Here is a 21,520-nt window from a genome sequence, read left to right on the forward strand (position 1 = left end):
CAGGACTTCATTATGATGTTATTGAGATGTGGCTCTTGTGATTTACAGAACATTTAAGAGTCTGATGAATTGAGATAAAATTCATTAGGGATTAAGGTTAAAGCCCATGAGAGAAATTATTCAATTTTGGTGGCAATCTCATACGTCAGGATTCAAGATTATTCTTTTCCTTTTTTTAATGTGATGTAAGTGATGTGATGTAATGTAGTAGCATGTGCACATGCTCTCTGGTCTGGGGACCTTATTTAGTCAATTGCATTTGTTTAATTTAGTGGATTATGAGCAAATATTGACATTATTTTCCCTAACTATTTTATGCTTAGTTCAGTAAATCTTGTTGTGAGCTGTGTGGAGTTAACACAATTGTTAACTCTGTCAAACCTGTGCATAACTCAAAAAGTTTTGATGAAATCTCAGTGGGGTGTAGGTTGTCGACGGAAGCGTATTACATTCACCTAAAATATTTTTTAAAAAGGATTTTCTTTTTCAGGGTCGTTCATTTTAGGAAAAAAGTCTCATAAAAACACACCTGGAAAACAAAACTCGTAAAAACATATCCCAAAAAAAAAAAATATCGTAAAAAAAATCTTGTGAAAACAGACCCGAAAAAATATTGTAAAAAAAATCTTGTGAAAACAGACCCGAAAAAATATCGTAAAAAAAATCTTGTGAAAACTGACCCGAAAAAATATCGAAAAAAAAAAAATCTTGTGAAAACTGACCCGAAAAAATATCGTCAAAAAAATCTTGTGAAAACTGGCCCGAAAAAATATCGTAAAAAAAATCTTGTGAAAACAGACCCGAAAAAATATCTCATACAAACTGACCCAAAAAAAGAAATCTCATAAAAACAGAGCCTTTACAAAAATGATCTTAGGTGAATGTAATAGGCTTCAAAAACAGAGAGCCTCTGACGTCATGAAAAGAACATTTCCACCGAAAAGTACCAGGAACTTTTTCTCGAGAAAGTTCCCGCACACCAAATATGGCAGGGAGGGAACTCACCGGCACGACCTGGTGTTACAAATCAAATGTACCTGCGCTCCCTTTCTCCGCCCCCTCTCCCTCTCTTCTCTCCACAGTATTTGACGTGTCCTCTCAGCAGCAGGACAGAAAGGACGGAACACAACACAGCAGGTCTCTCGTGAAAGCAGTGAGTGAGTGAGTGAATGAGTGAATGAGTGAGTAATTATCCGCTCACACCTCCTCACTCTTCCCGGGGCAAACTTTCCCCGAATATCAAAACCTGACTGAGAAACGTTAAAATATGCAGCTCAACGAGACACCGAACTGTGTCCACGCGTGAAAACCACACTAAACTCCGTGGACAAAGTGCGGTTGAACAGTCCGGGATGGACGGCTCCGGCTCCGGCTCCGGTGCTGCTGCTGCTGCCCGCCTGTCGTCGAACTCGAGACCGTGTGTCGGCGCAGTTTCGGCGGACGAACACGGAGCTCCGGGTCCGGTGCCCGTGAAGAAACAAGCCGTGAAGAGGCACCACCACCGGCACAACCTGAAGCACAGGTACGAGTTCCTGGAGACGCTCGGGAAAGGAACGTACGGCAAAGTGAAGAAGGCCAAGGAGAGGTCCGGAAGACTGGTAAATATTGATTTATCCTTCTGGGGAAACCTTTATCTACGATGAGCACATCTGCACTGGAGTGTTTGTCAGAGACAGAGGAGCTTTTATTTTTATTTTTAGAGAACACACTGACTGCACCTCCGCTTCTCTCTCTCTGTCTGTCTCTCTCTCTCTCTCTCTCTCTGTCTGTCTCTGTCTCTGTCTCTCTGTCTGTCTGTCTCTCTCTCTCTGTGCTGGAGCACTTTTATTGAACACATCAGTTTCACAGAACACCAACCAAAACTCATCAATAGTGTGTGTCTGCAGCTGCTTTTAATGTTGTCACTCATCTTTATTCATTTATTCATTTATTTTTGACCTGGTCAAAGCCACTAAACAATGTCAAACCACTGCAAAATTAGTGTGAAGTCACATACAGAAATTGAAGTTTTAATATTGTGGCTATCTATCTATCTATCTATCTATCTATCTATCTATCTATCTATCTATCTATCTATCTATCTCCATTAGAGCTCAAACTAACCATTATTTTCAGTTAGTCGAGTAATCGTTTGGTCCATAAAATGTCAGAAAATGTTGAAAAACGTTCTCAAAACCTTTTAAATGATGATGCTCTTCAATGTGTTGTTTTGCCCACAAACCAAAATGATTCTGTTTGAATAATTTCATGAAAGAAACCAGAAAAATATTCACATTTAAGAAGCTGAATATACATGTATGTGTGTGTATGTGTATATATATATATATATATATATATATCTATCTATGTATTACACAGATTACCATCAATATCGTGTTTACAGACTGTGCTCAACGCATATCTATTAAGAATGTTTTTGCTTCAGATTTTTTAAAAATGTTTCTGTAGTTTTTTTGGATGATGAAGAAGTTTTAAAAACCACAATCATCTTGTTTCTTTTTAGTTGACATCATCAGACATTTGATTGGGACACGTTTCAGGCCATGTCACCCTGTCCTCAGTCACATATTATGGATATTATTTTAGAATAAATATTCTTATCAATATTTCCAAGTCGTTGTCAGAACACTAGATCTAGTTGTGTTTTAATGTTGTGGTTGATCCGTTTACAAAACCTTGAAACTATTCTAAGTCTGTATCTGCTGCTGCTGCTAAAAAAAAGGTTTGCTTAAGAGTTCAGTGTGTTTGTTTTAGACTGGAGGGAGAACTGTGCTGTTTGTTTTCACCAACTTTATCACTCGTTTACAGTGAGGCATGAGACGACTTGAAAGTTTACTATTCCAACAAAAATTATTCTGATTCACAAATCTTAAAAAAATTAAGACTTCTTTCCATAATCTACATTAATTTGGTTCATATCTGTAAGTGTTCAGAGAATATGCACAAATACAGATAATTTAGTTGACAAAACATGACAAACTTACTCAAATGTGTCTTAAAATGTTGTAATGTTAAGAAAATATGCACAAATACAGATGAAATTAGTGGAAAAAAAATGTTGTAACGTTACAAAAACATAAAATATTTACAAAATGTGTTACAAAATGTTGTAATGTTCCAAAAATATGCACAAATACAGATAATTTAGTGAAAAGGTACCAAAATATGTCTCGTCATGTTGAGAAATTATGCACAAATGTCGATAATTTAGTGAGCAAATGATACCAAACTTCGCAAAATGTGTCTCAAAATGTTGTAAAGTTCAGAAAATATGCACAAATACAGATGAATTTAGTGGAAAATAATGTAATGTGCTTTTATAACATCTTGTAACATCTTCTGTAAATATTTGATGTTTTTGTAACATTACTACCATAACAAATACAATTGCATAACTGTTGCAAAAGAAAGTTGTGAAGTTATGAGAGAATGTTGCAAAAATGTCCCCGTGGCACTTTAAAATGAATCACTAGGACTGTATGTTGTTTATGTGTGGTGTGATTAAGTCAAAACGAAAGGTCAGTGTGTTTTTCAGGTCATCACACAAAGACTAAAGCATTATTAGTCAATTCCCGTAACTCTGTCCCTCGACAGTGAGTTTTAAATAATCACCTCCTGTGGAGAAAAGGAAACAAAGGGGGAAAAAGTGTTTCTTTTGGAACGAGTTATTCACAGACGGGGGAAGTTAGGTGAATTTTTCTCCCTGCGTCTCTGATGAAGGAAGAAGGGGAAGTTGTGAGTAGCCTTTCAGGTGGAATCCAGTTCACTGTGACCTGAGGGGGAAATGGGAGGTATTTAAAACAGTCTGGAGAGAGATAAGCCTTTAAAAGGGATGTCGAGTGTAAGTAGGCAAACAAACGATGCTCCGTCCCCAGTTCACAATTCATGATAAGAGTTTAAGCTTTTACAGCTAATGTGTCTGCTCATATCTGTCATCCTGTCAAATGGTTTCTTTATAACCTTTCACGAATGCAGGTTATTGTTTCAGTGATAGCTGGGCGTTCCTAATAACATGATACGGTTAAAGCATGTCAGAAAATGCAAAGATTGATTGATGAATTAAATGAGAAGACGCTAATGAAGTCGTTTCAGGTTCAGTCGCAGACACTTGGCTTGGATGTGACAGCAGCTGCCGAAACGTGTTTATCAGAAACGCCCTTTGTTTAAGATGAAGGGTTTGTCTCGTGTTTGTCGTGAGTGAAAGTGCTTTAGGAGCGCAGCGAGGCAGAGGCAGAGGCAGAGGCAGAGGCAGGAATTCCCCCTGCTGTTTCTGCAGTAAACAAACACACTGTGAGTCATGTTCGGCCTCGTCTACGCACCCATCTCTGCTCTCACACGACCGCTCACTGTTTTTACACAACATGAGTGTGTGTCTGAGATTCATCCCCGCGGGGGCGACTGGCTCACTGAGGTGCAAAAACCCCTCCACTGTTCAAACGTTCAAACGTTCAACATGAGCACGAATGTTAACTTCTGAATGAACACCAAACAAACGGCCGCTGGCCGGCGTCGAATGGAAACAAGAGAAAACGATGATGTGCTTTGTTTTCCACCTCCTGCCTCAGTGTTGGCAACTTTGTAATTTGACACAGGGTGTGACACAAAAACGATGGCACCACAGCTGCCGTTGTTGTTGCCCAAGTGCATACGTGCAGTTACATAACGCATTAAGGTGATGCTCAGTGGTGTGACACCAGTCCTGTACACACACACACACACAGATGCACACGCTGGTACCTGGTTATTCTAACCGTGTGTTCACACATGCAAAGGTTTCATGTGGCTGAACCTTTTAATCATTTTTAAAATCCCAGTGTGAAACAACGCTGCACTTTATTGTCAATATAGAAGATTCTTTGATTGTTTTCGATTTGGTGACATATGGACGTCCTTTCTCGTGCAATGTCGGTACACCAGGGCAAATGTCGATATTTTAATATACAAATGAAGGTGCTCTAAAGTCAACAGTGAGACATAGTGATCAGATAATGTGCTGCACATATAGAGTACATAGTAATTTGCAACTCCTGAAATAAAAAATCAGTATCACGTGTACAGTAAAAAAATTACAATATAAACACCAATATAAGAATCTACTAAAATCTACCTAATTTAATGTAAAAATGCACACACACACTCATACAGGCCAACCTTATTGAGACTTTGTATTAAAAGTGGGTAGAATCTTGGTTTTTTTTTCAATCAGTTCTTGACATTTTATCTTTTTATCAGTTTTATTTCATTAGACGTTGAATTCCAGAAGTGACTTCCTTTTGATGGAGAACGCTGATTGCATATGCACAGGCTTTTTTCCAACTCTCTCCTCTCTGGTGACAAAGACACTGATTTGCAAGTGAAATTACCGTAATACCCACATGGTTGAGTTTGATGTGCAACTTCTCAGCTTTCCGACACCGTTGCATAATTACGATAATGCAAAGTACACTTGGCAATAAAGGGATAAGAGATCCACGTTCAATACACAGACTTTATGCACTTTGTTCTCTATGTTGTTTATAAATTGAGAAATCCTGCACTTTTAACTTTTCACGGTAACGTTTTTGTTGTTCAGATATCGTGACGCGTCGCTAAATGATTGTCTTGCAATATATCGATTATCACAGAATCGTCGTATCGTGATAGTATTGGTATCGTGGACCATGTATCGCGTATCGTATCTACAGCATTTGTGATTAGGAAACAGTTCAGTTTTTGATCGTCCTGTGTTCATTCATACATGTGGGGAAGTAAGGCTGCAACAATTGATTGATTACTAAATGAATCGTCAACTCTTGATACTCTTGATAATCGGTTTGAGTGGTTTCTGGACCAACGTCCACTATAAGGCAGCGCTTATCACTGGTTACAGGCCTTTTAAAGGAAAACAAAAACAATTCCCATGTTGAATTATTCTATTTTATTACGGAAATAAAATAGAAATGTGCACCATAAGATTCAAAAACTGTTATAACATGTAGATTCTATATCTGCAACTGAATCACCTGAGTGAAACACCTGCACTCATTTGTGTGGTGAAACATTACATTTCATTGGGTACATTTTACCGTCGGGCTCCATTTAAGCTGCTGCAACAAGCCCAGGTGCAAAAAAATGTAGCACGGGTGTCATTTTTACAGGCAAACAGTGCGAGATGTCAGAGATATCAGCCTCTCGCTGCTTCCTGCATAGGAAAAGCAGACGGTGACGAAGACTGCACACACTCGCTGATAACCTCACACGAGTGTGAAGTCGTCACGAGTGTGTGTGTGTGTGTGTGGGTTCAGTCCGTCTGACGGCGACGCAAACAAACACAGGAAACCTCAGCTCCTAGAATCTATCTAGGAAAAGGGGTCTGTGTGTGTGTGTGTGAAAGACTGTGTCGAGGCCAGACAGTGAGTCATGACGGGAGACGCTGGCGTGTTGAAACTGATATGACAAAGTCGGTGCTTCGCTCATCTTCCTGTCTGAGACCTTGAGGGGTTTCCAAAAGAGAGCAAACACTAAGACCCCAACAAGGTTGTTGGATTTTTCCTTTAGGCATAAAAATGAGTTAGTTCTAACTAGTTTTTGTTAGTTTTTTGTAACACGGAGTATTTGCCACGTGCAAGAGGTCATGATAAAAAGGTCATAATAAGTATTGTGTGTCATAAACCCGAGCAAAAGATGCTGTTTCAAAAGTTTATTAGGACAAATGAACAACCATCCCTGAATCAGATATAATAATCTACACGAAAATAGCCCTAAAGTGCAAAATGTGCATCATACTGCATCATACAGTTGGATGCAGTTAGTGTGAAAGGTAAATAGCCAACAGACTAAAGATTAGAGCTGAAACTTGATTAATCGATTAATTATCAATTACTAAAGTATTTTGACAATTGCTTAATCGTTTGAGTGCTTTTAAGGAATTAAAGTCTTATTTTTCAGCTTCTTAAATGTGATTATTTTCTGGTTTCTTAAAATAGCCTTATGTCCCACATTGTAAACAAAAACTTTTTTATGAATAAATGAAAATAAAACCAGAGAAAAAATAAATACACTTCATATGAACCCAAAAGGATTAAAAGACACATTTTCACTACAATTTTACTCCGTTTTTTAAACACACAATTCAGTTTCAGTTGGATTTTGTTAACTATAATAACCTTGGACACCATCCCCACCTCTACCCGCACCATCTGGTGCCTCACGACACCCTTTCACCTTGGGGTAAACTGATGACGCACACAGAGGAATCCCAGGCATCTGAGCTTCAAAACAAACAAAGTTATACATGAGAATAATCCCTGTATTCATATGACACGGCCCCAATAGTCGGATACTGTTTAATGTTGCCATAACAGCAGACAATAGGTGTATTTACAGTAGACAATACATGAGCCAGCACTCCCTCCCTCTCTCCCGCCCTCTCTCCCGCCCTCCCGCCTTGTTAGGAACAAGTCAGCAGAGTTTACGCTTCACAGGCCGTGGTTCCTCTCACGGGAGGATGAGGTGAAGATAGTGGGCCTAATCTACTGCACTGTGATGATTTTATTGTTCTTACAGCAGCCAGCGCAGCTGCTGACCATAAAGATTTATCTGTCGTTAGTGAGGTTGTGCAACTTTACAAAGAATATTGATACTGTTTCTAAAGGGAATATTAATGCGCAGTAAAACCCAAGGTGATAATTACTGATCTGCAACCAACATGTTTGATATCTTTACTGAATCTTTACTGTCAATGTGGCAGAGGTGGAAATCTGGTTTAAAATGTACTGAGTTACTTTTTAAACAAGGTTTGGGTTCTTTCTTGTGTCGTGCAAAAGAAACAAAACAAAGGGACACAAATCTCACATGAATTGTTTTAATTAAAGTATGAAGTTTATTTTATAAAAGTTTATAAAGCAAACTTTTATAAAATAAAATGTAAACACATAACGTATCAGTCAAAATGGTCAAACGTCACAAATGCTTTCTCACTCACTCAGGGACCTTAATAAAGCCAATTCACCTGTTATTCACCTGTCCCTTTTCATTCACCTGTCCTCGTCATTCAACTGTCCTCTTCATTCACCCGTCCTTTTCATTCACCCGTCCTCTTCATTCACCCGTCCTCTTCATTCACCTGTCCTCGTTATTCACCTTTCCTCTTAATTCACCTGTCCTCGTCATTCACCTGTCCTCGTCATTCCCCTGTCCTCGTCATTCACCCGTCCTCGTCATTCACCCGTCCTCTTCGTTCACCCGTCCTCTTCGTTCACCCGTCCTCTTCGTTCACCCATCCTCTTCATTCACCCGTCCTCTTAATTCACCTGTCCTCGTCTTTCACCTGTCCTCGTCATTCACCCGTCCTCGTCATTCACCTGTCCTCGTCATTTATTGCCAAAGTTTCCGTTGCATGAATTTAATATTTATTTTTTAAATTCAGGCCAACATTTATTCAGTAACAGATGTGATTTCAAACGTAAATAAAATCTGTTTGAGAGAATCTTTTATGTGTGTATACATATTTGCACGAAAATGACAATTATGAATCAGTGCATTATCTGTCAAAATACATTTTTGACCAATTGTGCAGCTCTAGAGCTTTTTTTCACTTTTGAAAACATTAACATTTCTTGTCTTTTCTTTCCCAGGTTGCCATAAAGTCCATCAGAAAGGAGAAGGTCAAGGATGAGCAAGACCTGGTTCACATTCGCAGGGAGATTGAGATCATGTCGTCGCTCTGCCACCCGCACATCATCACCATATACGAAGGTACCAGTGCAGGGATCACTCAGTCTTTTTAAAGACGTACTATTTCCCAAATCCAAATCCACAGCACACTCTGGTGCCCTTAGTGAGGCACCTGCCAAGGTCAGACCTTCCTTGCATTTATAGATCGTTTACCTCTCACATGCGCTGTAAAACGTAGTAAAAAAGTAAAAAACGAGTCCACTAGACTCAGTACGATTGGAGACTCGGTTCACTTGGCGGTTGCAACATTCAGCCGGTCCGAACCTTTTGAATAACGATTTCCCCTCCTCACTTGAGGCGGCGCTGCATCAAGAATTACTGACGGAGAAGACGAGACAAACGATGAACAAGAAAACTCCCGCATCTATCTTCTGTTTCCGCCACATTAGAGCTCACAGTTGATTGAAACGGTCACAGTTGTCATTCTCACTCCACGTCTGACCACGAGCCATTTCTCTACATGCACGTATGTTTTGGCTGAGTTGTACCCACAATGCCCTGCGTTTGGTTCACATGAAGTGAAACGAGACCTTTGTTTTTAGGCGGAACCAGAGTTCGCAGGACGTTCCGAGCAAACGCACTAGGGTCTGATTAAGAAGGAGCTGGTGCTGAAGACTGATGCGAGATTACATAAGCACGGACGCCCAGATGTACACGGGGCCTGGTGTCTTTCTGTGTCCACACGCGGTCGTCGTGAATGTGCCTCATTTATTCTTTTCAGCGTGAACAAGGGCGCTTGTAGTGTCGGACGCTGGAAATCAGTGATGTGTTCAAAATGCACACACATGCTTACTGACATCACATTGTAGCATAATAGGCTTCACACAGTATCCACTTCAAGTTTTAAGGTTCAATTAAATTACATTTTTAATGAAATAGTCTTTTTTTTGTTTGTTTTAGTGTTTGAAAACAAGGACAAGATTGTGATCGTGATGGAGTACGCCAGCCAAGGAGACCTGTACGACTACATCTGTGACAAGAAGCGCATCTCTGAACAGGAGACCCGGCACTTCTTCAGACAAATTGTGTCGGCGGTGCACTACTGTCACCAGGTGTGGCATCCTTTCTCAGGTCACTGCTTTCTCCCCGCAGAGTAGAATCAAGGGGAAATTGTACGTTAAGACAGAAATGTTGCAGCTATGACAGAATTGTGGTGTAATTTCAGCCTGGGCTGCTACGTCAAACCTAATGATGCACAGCTGTCTCTCACCCTAAACGTTACATAATGCACCTTATTCACTGCACAGCCTGCTTATCTGTACTGGGAGGCTCTGAGAACTGTGCCGGGCTAAATGAACAGTTGTGTCTGTGCAGAGCTGGCATCAATGCTAAAGGCCAGCCAGCACACACACACACACACACACACACAGTTTAATGAGGGTGTGATAGAGCAGAAGGGCACACACACACACACACACACACACACTCGCACACAATCAGTTGTTCTTTGAGTCCACAGCCGTGTGATTACGAACATTTATAACGTGGCCCGTCAGCAGACGATGTTTGCAGAGTGAATTGTTCCGTAGTAAACCGTCCGTCTCTCTTCACCTTTACGCAGTGTGTGTGTCTTGTTAAATATTGAGTGTTTTTCCATTTAATATAAAGCAGTTTGGAAACACGGTGCCTAAGAGTTTGCATGCAACTTTAAGTCTCTTTAAGGCAGTGGCGAGCCGTGTATTTAGCACCAAGACCTTCAGTGGCGTCCTGCCTGAATGAATGAATCCATCTCTTGATAACATCATTATGGCTATAGAAACCAGAAATGCAGAAATGCAAACGAGTCATTGCATCGCAGATAACTCATGTAGCCGGAATAAATGGGATTATTAAAGCAAGTTTCACCGCAGCCACAACTGTGACACACATCAAAAACGTCCGTAACCTAATAAAATGACTGAATCCATCCTCCTCTCACTCCTCAAGAAGAGTTCAATCACACTGTTGTAAAGATTATTGATTATTGTGGGAAAATCGCTGTTAAATCACAACAAATATGCTTAGAAAAAAAACATTTTCTCTTGTCCAAGTAGCTACAGATACACCTTTGACCGTCCAAACGCTGGACACTGTTGTACGCCTGCTAGACGGCTCCGGCGTCGCCAACTTAAAATTTGATTTAGTTAAAGCAACAATTTCATTGCCATTTATTTTTAGGTGATTGATTATGAAGGCGCTAAGAAGCAGCACAACCAAGAGAAAGGTTATTGAAAGGAGGGGAACAGGCTATCTGGAATTAAATCGTTAGTTTTAAATATATTAAAACACAAGTCAGTGGTTGTGCAGAGAAGGCCTTAAGCCTACATGATGATAAGACATGGACTCCACAGAGAATGTGTCCGTTGCTGCAAGTAGTTGCCCATATGTCATAAATAGCTGACCTGCATTTCTAAAAGGAAAACAATTTTCAAACGCTGCCTGAGTCAAAGGCATTCCCCCCTGCAGAGCGGAGGACAATGAACCATAGCGGACGTTCCAGGGAAGAAAAAAAAAGTGTTCTCATTCTCTTTTGTTTGTTTTTTCTTTTTTTTTCAGAATGGAATAGTTCACCGGGACCTGAAACTGGAGAATATTTTACTAGATGGCAACGGGAATGTTAAGGTACGGACGTGAAACAAGACCTGTGCATGTGTGTAAAGGAAGGATTTCCATACATTGATTTATTGTGTTTAACTGTAATTTCTATATTACACGTTACGTTAAATCTCTTACGTCTGAAATCAAATGTGTCGGGAGTTTGACGTCTTCCGTGTTGACCCTGATCACAGACGTTTATTTCTCTGCGCAGATCGCAGACTTCGGCCTGTCGAACCTCTACCACGGCGACGAGTTCCTTCAAACCTTCTGTGGGAGCCCCTTGTACGCTTCCCCCGAGATCGTCAACGGACGCCCGTACCGCGGGCCAGAGGTGGATACCTGGTCTCTCGGTGTACTGTTGTATACGCTGGTTCACGGCTCCATGCCATTTGATGGAAACAACCACAAAGCACTGGTTCAACAGATCAGCACCGGAAACTACCGGAAACCCAATAAACCCTCAGGTTTGTTTTTCAGTTTCTTCAAAAGACATCATGTTGTTGTACAAACTTTTATTCTGTGATGTTAATTTAAATTTTTTTCCCCCCATTCAGATGCTTGTGGGCTTATCCGCTGGATGCTGATGGTAAATCCGGAGCGCAGAGCTACTATTGAGGAGACTGCAGGACACTGGTGGCTCAACTGGGGTTACCAGCAGCCGCTACTGGCAGAGACAAAGAGCAGCACAACGGAGCAGACCTCGTCGCCGCTCTCCACGTCCACATCACACCCCGCTGGGATGGCCAGCGTCGCCAACTGGCTGCGTCGCACCTCCAGACCTTTGCTGGAGAACGGCTCAAAGATCCGCTGCCTGCTGCGCTCACAGGCCGGCGGCGGAGGGGACGTGGTGCGACAGCGGTCTCTGCGAAGGTCGCGGAAGGAGAACAACATTTCCCAGACGTTTCACGAAGGGAGCTCAGACAGTCGTCCCTCCAAAGGTATTCTGAAGAGGCGCAACAGTGTGAAGCAGAAAGTGACGAATGAAACCCCGGCTGCAAGTCCAGTAGAGCCTCAGGACGCTCCGAGTTTGGCGACGCCACCTCATGCCCCTTCAGCTGCGTCGGCTCCGCGCAAGGGAATCCTGAAGAAGCCTGCGGAGCAAGAGTCGGGATACTTCTCCTCCTCTCCTGAGAACAGCGAGTCCAGCTGGGCACCACAGACAACCGTGTGTCCTTCAGCACCCACCTATAAAAAGAGCATCCTAAAACGAAATGGAAAGTTCTCTTCTGGTGGCTTGCAGGAGTTTGGCTCTCTAGACCAGCTGGCAGCTTCTCTACCGCACGGCGGCACCAGGTCAAGACCAAGTGGGGCCATCAGCGAGGACAGCATTCTGTCCTCGGAGTCCTTTGACCAGCTGGATCTACCGGAACGGATGGGAGCGTCGGCAAAAATGAATAAACCGGGCAAGGCGAGCATGAAGGGAAGTGTGTCTGCCGACAACCTGCTGGATATTCAAGAGGATGGGATTCTTGGGGACGGGCTGCTGGGGCCCTGGAACCGCTGCTACGAGTCCGGAGTGGCCGACAGTGCTTTCTCCATCACCGACTGTGATAATGTAACAGAGGCGTACAAACAGGCCATGGTTATACGCGGCTCTGCAGCAAGCTAAAGACCAGCAGACTTAAGACCAGCAGGCTAAAGACCAGCAGGCTAAAGACCAGCAGACTTAAGACCAGCAGGCTAAAGACGAGCAGGCTTAAGACGAGCAGGCTTAAGACGAGCAGGCTTAAGACCAGCAGGCTAAAGACCAGCAGGCTTAAGACCAGCAGGCTTAAGACCAGCAGGCTAAAGACCAGCAGGCTTAAGACCAGCAGGCTTAAGACCAGCAGGCTAAAGACCAGCAGGCTTAAGACCAGCAGGCTAAAGACCAGCAGGCTAAAGACTTGTGTTTTTTTTAATCCAGTATTTTTAAGTGACGGTAAACTACTGATGACGTGAGAGAGCCAAAGTGCATCGCGTCAAGCGATCGATCAGTGTGCTGACTCATTTTGGTTAATTTAAAATAATTGCACAGCACCAAAAAAAAGGGAGGGGCCTTCTTACTCAACAATAGATTGTATTTTTTTAAGATGGTGAATGATAAATGGTTTGCCTTTAAAAGCTTCTCACGAAAGGAGGGCTGCTGTGAATCAATCAGGAACTTGTACTTTTCACTTTTCAAGGGTATGTTTTGAGGAAATGCACGTTGTAACCAAAACACAGGACATATTACTTGAGTAAAAGGTATTTAGAAAACTGTCATTGCCTTGTTTAAAAGGACAGAATACTCTTGACAAAGTGCAGTGTTCGTTTTGACTCTAGATTTATGAAAGTTGATCATCTCAACAACAGCAATAACACAGGTTTAATGTTTTTGGGTCCTTCATGTACCATATATGCCAGATTTTACTGAGGTTTTTAGGATGTGGGGGAGAAAGTGGCATTTCACGGATACCAAAGAACTTATGTTATTGGATGTTTTTTTTTTTTTCTCCATTTTTACTTTAAACTACTCAGAGAGAATGTGCCAAGTGAACGCCGTCTAAACGAGTGGTTTAGTGGTTTGATTGTTTTTCCTCTTTCTCTGGATGATGTGGATAATGACTTGAATAATAATCATGACACATAAGAGAAGAGTCACAACATGAACAACTCGTAGAACCTGCTTTTGTCTACACAGGTGGCCACTGTGTGTGTGTGTGTGTGTGTGTGTGTGTGTGTGTGTGTGTACAGGTGGCAGTTTCACTGGAAAGGTGGGGCCAATTAACAAACATGAAGGTCACATGAAGTTGAACTTTGGAAGAAAAAAACCCGCCAACTTGTGTTTGATTATGAACTCTGAGCTCCTTTTACGCTGCATGTAAAGTGGTGCAGACTCCATGTGCAACCTTTGAACTCAGTTTTGAACGTCTGCCATGGAGCTCAGGAGAGATTGAACACAACAAAAAAACACCTATCTATGCTGCAGTTTAACAGTTTAAGTAGAGATATACTCCGATTCATGTTTAATGAAATCCCCCCGGTGGTCAGATATGGTAACATCAGAAGGCTGTTTTGTTTTCTGATGAAATGTCAGTGTTTAATCAGGCTATCGCTACTTGATCATCATGCATTTTTATTTTATTTATCAGCTGTCATATTTTCAAGTATTAAGGTCAGATAAAAAAAAAGATGCACATGCTTTAAACTGGAACCTTTTTGTTTACACATGTAAACTAGAAAGACCTGAATCCGTACTGGAATGTGGGGACTGAACTCCTTATCATTGATAACTGGTTTATGTGTGACACAGGGAAACAGAGTCAGCCTGTACACCTTTTTTGTACAATTTAATATGCATCTGACTCTGTTAATGTTTTTTTTTTGAACTGCAATAGAAATATTCTTTGCCAAAGTCGGCTGGTTTATCATTAAATGACCATGTGATCTACCGTGCTGTTGTGACCGGTATGAGGAAATCGAAACTCAATTAAAAAAAACAAAACCAACAAGAACTCAAGTGCTGGCTGCTGCTGCTGCTTTTGTCGTTTCTGACCTTTTCATGTCACGGTGAAACAGAATTCTTTACAGTAACACAGGAATAATGCGATAGAATATGTAAACATGAGGATTCAATACCACTTGAAACACAAAATGGCAACAGGAAGGCGCTTTAAAGTGGCTCTAAACACATTCTGCTTGTCATCTTCTCTCTCTCTCGCTCTATTTACCCAGTCTACTCTTGACTGAGGAGTGTTTTCACACACGGTTTCCCTGCAGTGAAGTCACTGGTGTCACTACGACATCCTGAGTGTCAGCAGCGGGGTCGCCAGTTTCTGAGCTGACGCTGTCCTGAAAACGGGAGGGTAGGTTGACTTCCAGCACAGTCCTCAGCTGGTCATAGCAGAGACGCACTGAGCTCTGGTCATGTCAGATACAGGGGGAGAAAAAAACAGGTTCATCGTGAGGGCATGGACTCTGGATGTGCACCGTTGCTCCGTTAAACATCAATTTACCAGTTTGCATCTGTGCAAATGTTTTTTAACTCAAGCACTTGCCAAAATATGATCACACACATGGCAATAGGGCAAAGTCGGGAGGAGATAAAAAAATCTGAGAATGTCAGTTAAACATTACCCCCGTACCAGATCAATGGCCAGGAGGTCGGCCAAAAACTTCATCACAGACTCGGCGGAGGCGGCGACATCCAGTAACTTCACCCCCTGCGTGGCGAGGCTCACGCAGGCACAGGCACGCGTGGAGGGCAGGAACGCGGAGAACGTGCCGTCTGCGGGTGAAAGGTTAAAGATTACGGGGAGAATCGTAAAATATCATTCCTTTATAACCTTGGCCAACCATCAATCAATGAAAGATCAAAGGGCCGAGAGATAAAACGATAAGCATCACAGTATCATTTTCTTTCTCGATGAAAACGAAAATTCAATATACAGAGACAAAGAGCAATGTGTGCAAGATGTTTCTTTTTGTTTGTTGTTTTCTGCACATAAAGAAGGTTAAAACAACAACTAACTTCTTTGACTTTCACACGTGTGCAAATATCCGCCACTGATTGTGATAATTGTTGATATTTAATGATTTGAAAATTTTTATTGTTAAAATCATTTTAGTGGATTACTTCAATCCACTTTTACTTCAATTACTCTCGGATTAACACAACAGTGAGAAAGTCAGTTCAGGGTAGTAAGGTAGGCAGATAGACAGACAGACAGACAGACAGACAGACAGACGGATGGATGCCACCACCGTAGACACACCCTGACAGACAAAGGGAAGCAGGCATTTCCCAAAAACCAGAGCATCTGATACAATATCCTAATTGCTCGAGGCAAGAGAAATACTGAGACAAAAAAACCCGGCAGCCATTCAATCCTTGTTCAGACACCTTTTTTGAATAGATTACAATGTCGGGAGCCAGGAATTATCTTAATTTTGTCATTGAATATGTCTAAAGGAAAAAAAAACTGACTGACTGTGGCCTGATGCCTCAGGCAACATCGCAGAGGTTTGTGAGGAGTCGAAACACGAGTCTTTCAAAGCAGACAATGTTGGATCACACCAGGTCAGATGAACCGCAGACACAGAGAAATGGCTGCTTTGTGTTCAGTGCATGGAAGGTCAGGTCATTTCATCACCTTTCAGTGCTGGGATGAAATATAACTTTTATTGCACTGGAATTTAAAAAAATGACCCTACAACCTAATTTAAAGCTGTTAGTATGAACAAATGTCTGCTACAATTAAACCGTTGTCAGATTAACTCACACAATGCAGATTAATCCCATCGACTCTCTCTGTGTTTCTCACTATGAAGTCATTTAAAACTCATCCACACAGGAAGTGTGTCAGAGGGAAGAGTAAAGCAACAGAGTGCAGAAAACCACACGAAAAGATTCAGAGCTGAAAAAAACCATTTAACAGTGTGACAGGATACACTTCTTGTCCCTGAGCTGCTGCTGTATTCACAAAAATGCTCCCTCAGTCAGATCTGAGCGTGTTGCTGTACATAGTTTTCACATGAAGGACGCAGCATACAAATCCTGTTACATTGTTTGTGTTCACGAGGCTCAAAGCAAGCAGAATAAAGTTACACACGACAGCTTTAACACAAGAAAATTCATACAAAAATGTATTTTCTCTCATCTCATGTGTCGGTGACTCACTTGTGTAACTTACCGGTGGCAGCCAGAGCAATGTAGGAGTGAACATGGCCGCGCATGTTTCGAAAGTGGACCGGCCCAACAAAGGGGAGGGCGTGAAGAATTGGTTCCAGGAAGTCAGAGGGAACCACCGATGCCAGACACCAGTTCAACCTGGACACCACCACCACCTCCCACTCCTGCAACACACACACACACACACACACACACACACACTGTTCCTGCCCGGACTCACGTTCAGGTCACTGAGGTTCAGGTCCAGGGTTCAGGTTCTTCACTGGCCAATAAAAAAGTATATATTTTTATTTGACATGCTTTTATTATGACGAGGAACTGAAAGTGAGGAAGCTGAATTGAGCCCAGCCATTGTTTATTTTCTTCTTTACACTTGTAAGGACGTGACCTTTCCTGTGACCTGTAGAAATGGCAGCTGTGCATCCTTACAATCACATAGTAGATCAGGACTTTGAGATATCGGGGTTCTGATATTTGAATGTACAACTACCCCTTCATTTTATCCTACACAAGGTTTTAAATAAGAACTTTACCAGGATGTCTGACACTGACACCGAGTTGTCAGTGTAGATACAAAGCGTGCTAGCAGTCAGGGGGACCGTCTCTCTCATCTTGGAGGCCAGAAACATACACACGGTGCCTAAAAGCTGCAGGTTGGACTTCTGGATGCCAAACCGACTCAGGTAAGTGTCCAGGTACTGCACCGCTAGAGGGAGCACCTCCTCCTCGCACTTCTGCTCCTCACACACCTGTCACAAGAAACGAAAGCACTTCATCACTTTACGTGCAACTGGTTTGAAACGGTTCTGTCTGACTCGGAGTACCTGGAACATCCACACGGCCAGTATCCTCCTCATGTACGGCCTGATGTCAGTGTGGACTCGGTCACAGAGTGAAGGCAACGAGCTCAGCTTCTCCTGCTCCGTCAGGCTGCGTAACACTCGGGTGTCGCCGGTCAAAGCTGGGTCTCTGCCCGCGCGGGGACACACGGCAGCGCGGCCACTTTCACCGGCGTTTCTCTTTCGTGGTTCCGGTCTGTCGTCACAAAAGTCCATTTGAGGACAGTCTTTCGTCGTGAGTTTTGAGAAAACAAAACAAAATGTAGTTTGTTTGTTTTTTTAAACTAGTTGTTGACGCTTAGTCTAAATAAAAAAGTCAATGTTAGCTAGCAGAGCTAATAGCACAACGGGAGTCCACGCGCCGCCGCCATCTTGTTCAGGGTCCTACAATCAAACAAACCGAGAAGAAACTACATAAAACATCACATTTCACACCGTGACAATCAGTCTAGATCGACATCTTAACCTTTATCATCTCCGGAAAAGCTCCGTCATTATTAGTTATGCTTCTTGGTGGAGGTAAGATGGCACACGGTTGACAATTACTACATTTATTACATTATTACAAATACAGTTACAGAATTCTGTCAAAAGCGTGCAGTGCAACCGAGAGTCAAGGCCGCTCAGGTTCCCAGTGTCCGTACAATAAATGACAGTAAATGAGATTTAATCAAAATCAGGCCTTTACTTTTTTGAGTTATGCTGCTCGGAAGTCGTAATTATTATTCAAGCAAAATCTCGTATGATCAGCTGTGTCAAGATGAGGAACGTGGAGCATTTAGTCAAGTTACAGTTTAATTGGGGCTTCACAAATAAAGAAATACTTACATTATCTTAAGCATCAGGACAAAAGATTGTGAAAGTCACGATACAATACTGTCCCGTTACCATATTGTCACAATATTTAAGTCCCATATTATAATATCACAATATTTAAGTCACAATACAACATTGTCACGATACAATTTATCACAATATTTAATTCACAATATATTATAATATATCACAATATGTCATGACTCACGATACTCAAGTGAGAGTGAGCACTTGGCACCATCTAGTGGACTGAACTGTCAATTGATCCTTTGTTTATGTTAATCCACAAAATGTTCCATCTTAATTTGTATCATCATTGGAAACAAACAAAGTGACCATACAACATGCATAAGCACAACATGATCAGTTGCAGAGTATGTGTTTTTATGTCTGTCGTCACACTGGCTGCAGTGTGTGCTTCAGTTTGCTGTTTAGTGCCTGTAACTCATGAATTTGTAAGAATGTGCCCTGTATTTCAGAGACAGCCAACAAGCAATTGTCCTTCAGGACAGGATGAGCAGACGTCCATTTGGAAAACACTGTGAGCCAGTTGGCTGCTCTCTCTCACACATTCTGTTCTCATTGATCACATAACCTCACGCTCAGCCTTTGTGTTTGGCTTTAGGGACAAAAGTGGTTCACATAACAATGTAATTGACGAAACACAATGGAATGCGAGCAATCCTGAAGAACAATTCCCACGAGGAAGTGATCATAGAAAAGCTTATTTTTCTCAAATATTTCAGGAGGGCATTTAAATAAAGACAATATGAATTTGAATCCATTTGACTGACTCGCCTTTTCACAGCAACAGAAAACAGTCACACCTAATATAATAACTTCATGTAATTCAATATGTCCACCAGAAGAGGGGGCACGTGATTCCTGACCTTATGCTTCAAACTGCTGGTTTTAATGGTATAATGAAATAAGTAGAATTATAATGAGTTAAGTTTTATTTGCACACATACCAATTAGTGATGATGAATTTGACCTTTGCATTTAATTAACTATCGTTTTTACAAACCAGTAGTGAACAAACACACACACACACACACACACACACAAACAAACGTGTGCAGGACCAGTGGGCAGCATTTCAGTCATCGCTCGGGATGCGGCTCAAGGAACCGCAATTTAAACCGTCGACTCTCCGGTTACAAGTTCAGTATCCACTCCATTTTGCTGTATGGGCTGCGGGAAAAAAAAAAAAAAAAAAAGTGATGCGTTGGCCGGGAATCGAACCCGGGTCAACTGCTTGGAAGGCAGCTATGCTAACCACTATACCACCAACGCTTGATATATGCAATGTCATCGGAAAATGTGGGATATCACACTATTTCTCAAGCACGGAAACCAAGGTAAAACCTCTATGTGGAAGTTGGTGAATTTATTTTTAATAAGTCCCTATTCTTGAGGTTTAATATATATGTATATATATATACATATATATATCTATATATCTATACACACATATATATATATATATATATATATATATAAAGAAAAATGACATGTTTTCTTTTATGCTTTTTTTAAAAAATGCTGAAGATTCACATGCTCATTTCCCAGTTTCACTGCCTGCTTTGATCCCATTAACCCACTCATAAAACAGTTTTTCCTCTTCTGCCAGATTTCTGCTGAGCAACACAACCCACGGCTTTGAGGAAATAACCCACATCAAAACATGCAATCTGACCAGGGACAGTGAGTTTATGGCATTTCCAAACATTGTGAAAACTGGAAAAGTGTGTGTGGGAATGTTAATAGGAAATGAATGGAGAGCAAAGATCACAGGGAGATCTGTTGCCCCTGTTGTGCAAGAAAAATTGCTTGTAGATCAAAGGAAAAAACAGACTGCATCGAGAAGCTGACCAAGCAGGTGGCAGATCTGACCAAGAGTGTCCGATCTGAAGACCTGACTCAAAACACGTCTCCACGGGGTGACAACCCGTCTAGTGATCACTCTTGACTTCAACACAAACTCTACGACACGTCACATATAGAATAGCAGAGCTAGGAATTGAACCCACAACTTTCCAGTTGAAGGAGAACTCACTCTACCACTGATGTAATCTCTTTCAGGTACTTTATACTAGACTATATACTTATAGTGGGTCGATCAGAGGATCAGCGACCAGGAAATATTGCAAGAATCATCAAAACATGATCAGCAACGATCATCAGCCTGGAGACGACTGAACACAAGACAGTGAAAATCAGCGATATGGAGATACTGCAGGTCAAACACACACACACACACACACACACACACACATGAAGATGACCAAGAAACAAGGAAGAGAAAGAAGAAATAATGACTGTAGAATGAGATCATGTTCAGTAAGTGGATGGTTTAACATGTTTGATTTAATTAATATTGCTTTTCTAAGTACCTTTTAATTAGCTTTATAATAATTCTGCACATTTAATTGCCTTTTAATAAATACAGTTAGTAACCGTGTGGGTGCGATTACAGGTTGGGCAAGTGTGGAGTGTGTTTGAACCAAGTACTGTCCTATTTTCAATATTTCATCGGATGTGTGGATTACAAAGAGGTAATGATTAGAACGTTAGAACCTCATTATTAATAATAAGGCACTTACAAATACAATGGTCTTATTGTACTTTTACATAACAATGTGTCACATTACCTGCAGCAGCTGATTTATTCATTTGCAATAAAACGTAATTTTCATTGAATGAAAGAAATTCTTGGAACATTCTTATCTTTTGAATGACATTCTTAGGATTTGTAAGGATTTTTATAAGGTTTTTCCTCACTATTCACACTAGATCCTGGTATTCACGAAGCTTCTCTGAATTTTTGTGAGCAGCTCCAGGGTTAGGAGGAGGAGAAAGATGGATGACTTTTAGATGGCAAAATCATTTTGTTTTTGTCCATTGATTTGTACTGCTAAGA

General features: G+C 41.5%; 2 protein-coding genes and 1 non-coding gene across 3 annotated transcripts; 1 reads left to right on the plus strand and 2 right to left on the minus strand.

Annotated features, from left to right (window-relative positions):
* The first annotated feature begins 1,079 nt into the window (after positions 1-1,079).
* Positions 1,080-14,204, plus strand: nuak2 (NUAK family, SNF1-like kinase, 2). Its single transcript, XM_058630946.1, has 6 exons — positions 1,080-1,598; positions 8,616-8,736; positions 9,616-9,767; positions 11,251-11,316; positions 11,504-11,756; positions 11,847-14,204. Exons 1-6 carry the CDS (start codon positions 1,353-1,355, stop codon positions 12,899-12,901), a joined length of 1,893 nt encoding a protein of 630 aa, XP_058486929.1. The 5' UTR covers positions 1,080-1,352; the 3' UTR covers positions 12,902-14,204.
* Positions 14,205-14,244: 40 nt separating this feature from the next.
* Positions 14,245-18,373, minus strand: ccnd3 (cyclin D3). The gene is made up of 6 exons (XM_058630963.1): positions 18,248-18,373; positions 17,767-18,165; positions 17,476-17,691; positions 16,944-17,106; positions 15,396-15,538; positions 14,245-15,171 (listed from the first exon to the last, which is right to left on the minus strand). Exons 2-6 carry the CDS (start codon positions 17,995-17,997, stop codon positions 15,010-15,012), a joined length of 915 nt encoding a protein of 304 aa, XP_058486946.1. The 5' UTR covers positions 17,998-18,165; positions 18,248-18,373; the 3' UTR covers positions 14,245-15,009.
* Positions 18,374-19,821: 1,448 nt separating this feature from the next.
* trnag-ucc (transfer RNA glycine (anticodon UCC)) lies at positions 19,822-19,893 on the minus strand. The gene has a single exon. It is a non-coding gene; the product is annotated as a tRNA-Gly (tRNA).
* Positions 19,894-21,520: the final 1,627 nt, after the last annotated feature.

The sequence above is a fragment of the Solea solea genome, chromosome 6, assembly GCF_958295425.1.
Source record: "Solea solea chromosome 6, fSolSol10.1, whole genome shotgun sequence".
Lineage (NCBI taxonomy): Eukaryota > Metazoa > Chordata > Actinopteri > Pleuronectiformes > Soleidae > Solea > Solea solea.